This window comes from Oncorhynchus clarkii, chromosome 10 (genome assembly GCF_045791955.1).
Source record: "Oncorhynchus clarkii lewisi isolate Uvic-CL-2024 chromosome 10, UVic_Ocla_1.0, whole genome shotgun sequence".
NCBI classification, from domain to species: Eukaryota; Metazoa; Chordata; class Actinopteri; order Salmoniformes; family Salmonidae; genus Oncorhynchus; species Oncorhynchus clarkii.
The window spans coordinates 41,449,289-41,459,096 of NC_092156.1; the positions used below are offsets into that span (position 1 = coordinate 41,449,289).

The 9,808-nt window shown below is 44.7% G+C and overlaps 1 protein-coding gene across 2 annotated transcripts in view; it reads left to right on the forward strand.

Annotated features, from left to right (window-relative positions):
- Positions 1-9,480, forward strand: part of LOC139418481 (protocadherin alpha-C2-like) — a 36,083-nt gene extending 26,603 nt beyond the window's left edge. For both annotated transcript variants that reach the window (XM_071167991.1, XM_071167990.1), the window contains exons 3-4: positions 914-999; positions 5,122-9,480. In XM_071167991.1, the coding sequence (XP_071024092.1) occupies positions 914-999; positions 5,122-5,429 (394 nt within the window). In that variant the 3' untranslated portion in view covers positions 5,430-9,480. The remainder of the gene's footprint in view (positions 1-913; positions 1,000-5,121) is intronic.
- The last annotated feature ends 328 nt before the right edge of the window (positions 9,481-9,808 follow it).

The following is a 9,808-nucleotide window of genomic DNA, read 5'->3' on the forward strand; positions in this document are numbered from 1 at the left end:
ATTATTTGACTTCTTTAGCAATGTCATTGTATTTCCAGGCACTATAGTGTAATTTAGACAAAACAGTATTTAGCCTCCGTCCAGAATGACTGGGTTTATCACCACTTTAGGGCACCACTATGGCGCCGTCGATAGAGGGAGGCTTGAGAACGTTCCTAACAATGGCATGACACGACCGGGTGACTGAAGTGCAACCTATAAATATGCTACCAACTCGGTCTTTTGTCAGTTTTCCCGCCTGATGTCACAACTCAGAACTGAACATTCTTATTGGTGACATCACAATGAGCTAACAACTTAGTCCGTTGTCATAGTTTTCCCGTCAGATGTCATAATTCAGGACTGAATATTCAGATCACAAAGGGCTGCCAGTTAAGCTTGTATTCAAATATTTTCCAGGGTGATGTCATAATTGGAGTTGATCACTTGAAGCATATGATTTACATTTTTGCATTAAAAAGAAAACTCCACCCAAAAACTAGATTTTGGTATTTATTTCATTAGTCCATTGTTGATATAGTCCCAAAATGTTTGCATGTCAGCAATCAAGTTTTCAAGATAGGGGCCAGATTTCTGTATTTTGAAAGTAACCTGCCTTGAAAACTTGATTGCTGACATGCAAACATTTTGGGACTAAATCAACATGATCGATCAAAAGGGAAATGGAAAGAGACAAGACACTTTCAATATTAAACACAATTGTCAATGGTTTCAGGCAAATCAAATGCTTATGTACCTTATTGTAACCAACCTGGTGGGCCAGTACACACAGCTGGCTCCTTTTGAAATGCTACGGCCTAAAGCTGTACTTTACATTCAGCTCGGTAAATGTGCAGATCCACTATGTTGATACAACAGGGGATAATATTGATGTATCTAATGAGCATATGTGAATGTGTGTTTTGTGTTCCAGCTCGGTCCATATGGAGGAGTCGTCAGTGATGCAGGGAGCCCAGGGGATGCTGGTCCAGAACTGGCCCACAGTGTCCAGCGCCGCAGGTGAGATGTGTTGGCCTGGGTGGGTGGGGGTCAAACGTACACAGAGTTTCTCTGCTGCCAGCTGGAGGCACTCTGCAGACACAGTGGTGTGAAATGACAGCAGATAAATAGGAATACGGAAGGCAGATGGGAAACACGCAGGTGACCTTTTAGAATCCCCGCCAGAGGAGTGTTAAGCATTAGCGCTGAGACTCCAGGGGCAGCATGCTTGAAAGACTAGATGAGGGCCAATGGCAGACATCGACACAATCAGCCAAAATAAAAGAGCCAATGAGAGGCAGTCTCAAGATGGCCAAATCTGGGCTGTTTGCCAGACTTTGATAGGTGAAGTGTACTGCACAACTTGGTTGTGATGGAGTGTGGTTGGGAGCCGCCAGCTGAAAATAGCCAGTTGTGAGAACAATTTTGGCAATGCCAGTAAGGCATTTAATAGCCATTTATCCATTTACAGCATCTCAGATGATAGAGAGCAAAAACAATCACCTTTGAAGATTATTTTGGGAATCTGACTGTAATGAAAAGAGAAGGAGAGGGAAAAGTAGAAAGCAAGTGAGAGAGACAGAGAGGAACAACATGACCACAGTTGACTGGTAATCTCCTGTGGTTAAGTTCAGAGGGTTTGTCAGAATGCCTGGGTGGTGGTTTGATGTTCCTGTCAGCTGCCTGCCTCCTCTCTACTGCCAGCCAGCCCAAGCTGAGCACTTATCGATACGCTGTCCAGTGACAGGAGTTAGAGAACAGGTGTAGAACTCTAGGGTGGGCGATTGATCATCACTGTGACGGACTGAAGTTTGTCTGTATTTGTGTATATGTGTGTGTGTGTATGTGTGTTTGTTTGTGTGTGTGTGTGTGTGTGTGTGTGTGTGTGTGTGTGTGTGTGTGTGTGTGTGTGCGTGTGTGCGTGTGTGCGTGCGTGCGTGCATACAGGAATTTAGAGGGGGAAAGAGAGTGAGAGTGAATAGGGCGATTGAGGGAGGGAGAGAGGGGATCTAGCTATTGATATGTTCTACCTGGCTGCAGTTTCTTTGCAGCGTATGGAAAACCTTCCGTCTATGGTCTGCCAGAGAATCCAATGCTCGGTGGAGGCAGAGGACATGCAGAGTGTCCTGGAAGCTCATCAGGAGTGGCTCAGTGCAGAGAGGAATCTCATGCAGGGTTAGGAGGTGCTTAGTGTTACAGGCTAGTATGTTGCCAGGTCAGACTGTTTTCATAATAAGAGAAGTGAGTGCAGCCTTGTGGCTTAGACACAAGTAGCACGATTGGCTTTGTTTAAAAATTTTGTATCAGGCAGTTTTGGAAGTGTAAAAGAAAGAATACATGGGTTCAGTATATTGCAACAGTATACATGTTGCACCTCGAATGGAGAGTATACTTCCTCACTGTGACTCATTTGAGTTACCTGCAGAGAAAGTGGGAGGGGTACTGTTGGATGAAGACCAGACACAGAGGTAGATAGAGAGGGTGTTGAATAAGGCATGGCAAGACGCCCGTGATGTTTAGGGTGCTAGTGGAATTCCGAGTCCTTTGGGAGAGGATGAAAGAGCGAGAACGATAAGAGGCACGGTAAAGGAAAGAGAGGTATGGGGGTTCGGAGAAAGAGAGAGGTTTAGGATTGGCCGGGCCCTGCGGTAGCGTTGTTGCTAGGGAACGCCATGTGACTTGTTGCTGGGTAACGCTGTCTAACTGAGAGATTGCTGCAGCAGCAGCACCCTCCATCAGCAGGGAGTGGGCGAAGGCAGTTTCCACAGCAACCATTCATACCCTGAATGGAGGATTTGGACGATGAGAGAGAAACAGAGAGGGAGGGGGAGAGAAATGGAGGGACGAGTAGAGAAGGATAGTGTTAACAGAGGAAAGAGAGGGTAGTCAGAGATGGAAAGCAATGAAAATGGAGGTAGAAAAGGAAGAAGGATATAACAGTACAGTGAGCTTTAAAGATGGAGAAAGATGTATTCATGAAGAATGGTGCGACACCACAAACACACAGAATAGAATAGCATCGAAGAAGAAAACACACACAACATGCACACACACTCATATTCACAAACCTTAATATAACACATGATCCATAAACTGGGTTGCATGTTTGTAGACCGGAAAGAAGAAGAATGGGTTGAGAGTAACCCAGATTGGACCAGGGATAATGGACTTAGAATGTAGGACACTGAAACGAGGCTAGAACCACCCCAGACAGCTGGGTACCATGGCAACCTCCTTACAGAGAGCTATAGTAACCTGCTTACCAGCAACCGCAGCGTGTGCCTTTTTAATATGATCTTTGCACAGGGGGGAAATTGTCTCTGATCAGGGTAGAGCTCCAAATAAGCCTCCATATTACTGGAGATACAAAGTCACTGTACGTGCAGAGCATGTCAAGCCTGCTCCCGCATAGACCCCGCAGAGAATCAGACTTACAAAAGACTCTGCCACATCTTCGATAGTGTAACATCCTGCAAATTGAAACAACTCTCTTGGAGAGAGAGAGAGAAGAGAGAGAGAGAGAGAGAGAGAGAGAGAGAGAGAGAGAGAGAGAGAGGAGAGAGAGAGAGAGAGAGAGATACACAGAGAGAGAGAGAGAGAGGGGAAATAGGTGTAGATCTGTTTGTTGTTCTCTTTCAGTAGGTGCAAATTAGATGAACACATTAGATCATTCTATGTGCCCACACTTTGGGGCGAACTCAACTGGCCAACATTGAGAAAAGAATCAACACACTCAAAATGATGTTGATCAAGTCTAGGACCAGTACAGGCTACCCTCCACTAACATAATCACAGTGGGCTTGAGGGAAGCAATGTACTCCAGGTGCAGTAATAGTGTTGTACTGTAATAACTGTGTCCTGAACTGATCAGCTTCCCCACACTGACCAGACACAGATGTTTCATTCAGTTTCTACTATGAAGTAAATGTTATGGCTGCGTTCTTTTCAGTCAGATTGGCTCCATCAAGCCCTAGTGAAGCCAAAACGCTGAAGAACGTAAAGGACTGAAGCGTGAGTCAGAGTGGGTCTGTGTGTTGGTGCCATTTGATGTCCTTTATATCTGAACACTCGTGTTGTTTGCATGCTACAGTCATCACACGCGCGGACACACACACACACACACACACACTTGAATTAGGAACTCCAGCCATTTCATAATTAACCTACAAATGAAAAACAAACAGAATCTATTTTCAGGGCCTGAGTTTGATCTAAATAAAAACACAGGAAAAAAAGTAGGTCAGAGCCCAGAGAAGTTGGTGTGGGCTGAGAGCACTGTGTCTGCTGAGTACAGACAACATCACATCACTCTCTGTTTGTCCTTTTCCCCTTTTGTTTTATTTTTCTGTGTCGTTCTTCACCCCAAGCGCTCGATCCCTTCGCATGCCTCTCTGTCTCTCGCCTGCTGATTGTATTCACATCTCTTTCATATCTTCCATTATACTGTATCCTATATGATAGGAGAATTGTGTCTCACGTTCTCTTAGTACTGCAGTTCACCCTCTCCAGGCTCTTTGGTCTTTCATTGTCTCATCCTCTCGCCCTGCTTCTCTCTCTCTCTCTCTCTCTGCTTCTCTCTCTCTCTCTCTCTCTCTCTCTCTCTCTCGCTCTCTCTCCCACTCTCTCTCCGTCACATTCATGCTTGAATATTGTATGAGATTTCTCCCTCTCTCCACTACTGTGTCGAGTCCTTGTGAGAGTAGGATTAGATTAGTGCTGGGTTTTCACACTTCCTGTCGTCCTTACATGCTAATTCCCATCACATCACAGAGTTAAACATCCCTCTCTGCCGTTAAAGGTCTTGCTAGTCTACCCGTGTGTTCTCAGCAACACCACTGGCTGATAAAGTTCTACTCCCTGCAATCCGTTTCCCCCTCGTCAGTTTATCAGTGTGCCTCTGGCTCTAACTTAGACGTTTTGCTTATCTGTGCTGTATTACAGATGTAGTAATACTTTACCTCTGCCAGAAATAGGAAACTGAATAAGGCTCAATTTGTGTGTGGTAGAATTTGCTGGTGTTTTCAGAATCTCACTGTGAGGATGAAAATAATGTTGACGAAGATGATAAAGATGACATAGCTCATCCCTTTGTGTTTCTCTCTCCCTTCTTCTATCTCTGTCTCTTCTCTTCCTCTCTTGTAGATGGTGAGGGGGGCGAGCTGTCCCCTCCGGTTGGAGCTGGCATCGACAGTAACAGCTGGCACTTCCGTTACGGGCCTGGCCCAGGCTACGGCCCCCCTCAGGTTCTGAGGCCTGGAGAGATCCCCCCCGAAGCCTTCATCATCCCCGGCTCCCCCGCCATCATCTCTATCCGCCAGGGCCAGGGAGGAGAGGATGACAAGAGCGACTTCATCACCTTCGGCAAGAAGGAGGATGCCAAGAAGAAGAAAAAGAAGAAGAAGGACAAGAAAGACAAGAAAGACAAGGGGAAGGAGGATGTGGACGAGTAGAGGAGAAAGGGGAGATATGAAAACAGAGCTACCAACTAAAGTTCAAATAACAGATGCAAGACAAAAATCCAAGTGTATATTTTAGAAGCAGGAGAGCCTCCCTGTGGTGTGTTTGCATAGTTAAGTCTGTCCAGCCAAGTCCCAGTAGCAGAGGCCTATCTCTATGAAACAGCCAATTGTAGCCTCTGCCAGGTTGGCACTCCGAGGCTTCCATACCTCTGGGCTATTAAACAGGCTTCATATGGGATTTAATAGGCTGTCATTAGCAAGACATTTGCTGAAAGAAAATACTGTTTCTAATCAAACAAAAATACATTTGATTAGAAGAACCTTTCCACAATGACGATTATGTACTCAACTTTCCCTGCCCCACTCTTTCATGTATAAAATGCCGTATGTGAGAGAAACCTCACACACCATTTTAATGCCATTACTATGACTAGTGTTACAGTCCTGCCAGCCACCTCCCCAAACTGGCCTGAAATGGGATGCTCTTCCCTGGCCATTCTTGCCCCATGTTGGCATCTCTGTCTTTACTCTGCCCCCTGTCTCCTCTGATCTCCTGATTGGAGGGGGAGAGGAGGAGCTCAATCCGACAAAGAGTGAAACAAAGGCTCTCTTCTCCAATAACATGGAGGCCTTGTGAAAAAAAAAGGAATACACAATAGTTATTTTATACAAAATATAAAAATGAGAAAGTGACCCAAACGAGACACCTGACATCTGTGTATGTAGTGTACGGTGGGTGAGCTGTGTGAGATTAGAATGGGTTGAGATTAGTGTTGGCCCGAGATTGAAGGCTGGATTAGACTGCCCAGGTTATTTTCAGTGCGTGCTGAAGCCGTGGTGTTTCATGCCTGGCACGGTTGGCACTGTTGGCAGCACAGGGCAGGGGCGAAATACCTGGCCCCATCTCCTCACCTAGAACAGACAATAGGTCAGTGGGGCCTTGAACCCACAGTGTGCAACACACAACCACAATAACTACCACACATACGCTCACACTAGACAGTCAGGGCTGCCATGCACACACCTCTCTGGATACTATAGATCTCTAACCCAGCCAAAAGGCTGAGGCATAGCAGTGGCCTCTTTGCTATGGATGTGTAATAAACTCAGCAAAAAAAGAAACGTCCTCTCACTGTCAACTGCGTTTATTTTCAGTAAACATAACATGTGTAAATATTTGTATGAACATGACCAGATTCAAAAACTGAGAAATAAGCTGAGCAAGTTCCACAGACATGTGATTAACAGAAATTGAATAATGTGTCCCTGAAAAAAGGGGGGGTCAAAATCAAAAGTAACAGTCAGTATCTGGTGTGGCCACCAGCTGCATTAAGTACTCCAGTGCATCTCCTCCTAATGAACTGCACCAGTTTTGCCAGTTCTTGCTGTGAGATGTTGCCCCACTCTTCCAGCAAGGCACCTGCAAGTTCCCAGACATTTCTGGGGGGAATGTCCCTAGCCCTCACCCTCCGATCCAACAGGTCACAGACGTGCTCAATGGGATTGAGATCCGGGCTATTTGCTAGCCATGGCAGAACACTGACATTCCTGTCTTGCAGGAAATCACGCACAGAACGAGCAGTATGGCTGGTGGCATTGTCATGCTGGAGGTTCATGTCAGGATGAACCTGCAGGAAGGGTACCACATGAGGAAGGAGGAGGTCTTCCCTGTAACGCACAGCATTGAGATTGCCTGCAATGACTACAAGCTCAGTCTGATGATGCTGTGACACACCGTCCCAGACCATGACGAACCCTCCACCTCCAAATCGATCCCGTTCCAGAGTACAAGCCTCGGTGTAACGCTCATTCCTTCGACCATTACCCCTGGTGAGACAAAACTTTGACTCGTCAGCGAAGAGCACTTTTTGCCAGTCCTGTCTGGTTCAGCGATGGTGGGTTTGTGCCCATAGGCGACTTTGTTGCCGGTGATGTCTGGTGAGGACCTGCCTTACAACAGGCCTACAAGCCCTCAGTCCAACCTCTCTCAGCCTATTGCGGACAGTCTGAGCACTGATGGAGAGATTGTGCATTCCTGGTGTAACTCAGACAGTTGTTGTTGCCATCCTAAACCTGTAACGCAGGTGTGATGTCCGGATGTACCAATCCTGTGCAGGTGTTGTTACACGTGGTCTGCCACTGCGAGGATGATCAGCTGTCCCTCCTGTCTCCCAGTAGCGCTGTCTTAGGCGTCTCACAGTACGGACATTGCACTTTATTACCCTGGCCACATCTGCAGTCCTCATGCCTCCTTGCAGCATGCCTAAGGCACGTTCACGCAGATGAGCAGGGATCCTGGGCATCTTTCTTTTGGTGTTTTTCAGAGTCAGTAGAAAGGTCTCTTTAGTGTCCTAAGTTTTCAGAACTGTGACCTTAATTGCCTACCGTCTGTAAGCTGTTAGTGTCTTAACGACCGTTCCACAGGTCGTTCCACATTGAACAAGCATGTGAAGCAGTGTTTAAACCCTTTACAATGAAGATCTGTGAAGTTGTTTGGATTTTTACGAATTATCTTTGAAAGACAGGGTCCTGAAAAGGGGATGTTTCTTTTTTTGCTGAGTTTAAATGGCAGGAACGTTGCTTGTTGCTTCATTTCTGTTCAAGTCTGATCCCCCAGCTTCAGTCATTGAATGTTTATTAGTCAATGTTCAATAGTTCTTAAAGCCCCGCCCCCTTACCTTGCCGGCATTGGTGCTTGTCGGATTCGCTCGCACGCCTCCTCTGTTAACCCCTCTAGCGTTACTCCTCCTTCCTCTGTTCATCATATCCAGGAGCCCTCTTAACTTCCGATGACGTGTTCCTCCTTAAACACAGCAACAGTGTTATCCTGTATAAGACACACACACACACACACACAAATAAAACACACACACACCGTTTTTGTTAGCTTTAACCAAGCCTTGGTACTGAAACAACAAGGTTCCTATCACTCCTACAGAATTCTAGTTCATTTTGGGGACAAGTTGCCATCCATTACACTAGTTACACACAGGGTAGTGGGGGATACAGGGTACTTTATGGACTGGCTTCCTTCTATCTAGATAGAGAGAAAAAGAGGGATGGAAGATGGTAGAGGGAAGGAGAGAGAAGTGGAATTGTTGTGATGTGCAGTCCAGTCCCCAGACATACCCCAGAGAGCTTAGTTGCTGTGTTAAACTCTTTACTCATATTCTCTGTTTCCTCTTCCTGGCTGCTATCTGACCAATCAGAGGGACAGAGGGGTGATGCTAGCGCTGCTATTGGACTGAATCCCCCCATATTATACACATGCTCCCCCTTCAGGTGTGAATCATTGCTGTCAGATCACGAAGGGGCTATTTGCATGTTATAAGCAGAGGAAACAGATTCTATATATAGATCTATATAGATAGATACATTTTTTCTTCAACCATTTATCTCAAACTCAGAGACATTAATATTGCCTCTGCTGAAATATACATACTCACTCGCAAATACACACACATGAACACACATACAATACATATACACATACTATATATTCATAGACAAATCATACAGGAATCACTTTTGTATCCTGTTGAAATTAAATTAAAATACCTTCTAAATATACGTAATGCTGTAGTGTTATGCTATAAAATGCTATTTTTTGTTTATGCCCTTAGGATTTTTGAAGAATACAAAATGAATCCTTTACGTTGTGTCAAGCTATGAAATGATCATCAAACAACCACTGTACTGAATCATTTATTCACCTTCGATATCTATCCCGAACCCCCTTTAAAAAATTTAAAAAAAAACATTAAAATTGAAGGAAAACAAACTCTTAAGAAAGAAAATGGTCCAAAAAAAAATCGGAAAAAGGTTATGTACTCTCTGCTTGTGTGTAGTGAATGTTTCCTCAGACATCTGGTGCCTGAATGGCACTAATCAGTCAATTGCGACAGTGCAGATCTGTTAATAGCTTTTTTGTACACCTGCTCATCAGTGTAACGGTGATTTCGTGATTATTCTTTTTTATTGTTTGATGGATATGGTAACGTGTTTTGTTTATAAATCACAAATAAAATGTTATTTCTTAAATATCGGGAAAAGTTGTCCTTGGCCTTAATTTCAACTAAGAATTAGGGACCCAGCAGCCATATTAGATTGGATTATATTATGGCTTGTAAAAAATTTGTAAATAAAAGGAAGAATATCGTACTTGTTCGGAGGATACATTGGCATGGGTGTTTTTATCCACCAAACACTGGCTTCGAGGGCATCATCACTTTTATACAACGGGTTACCAACATATTCAAATAATGGTTGACATATTTTCATTAAAAACGTTATTTTGATTCATTTATTCATACTATTTCATCCAAGATATAGTCCCGACACAAATCTAGGGTTGCTACCCAAGCCGGCTG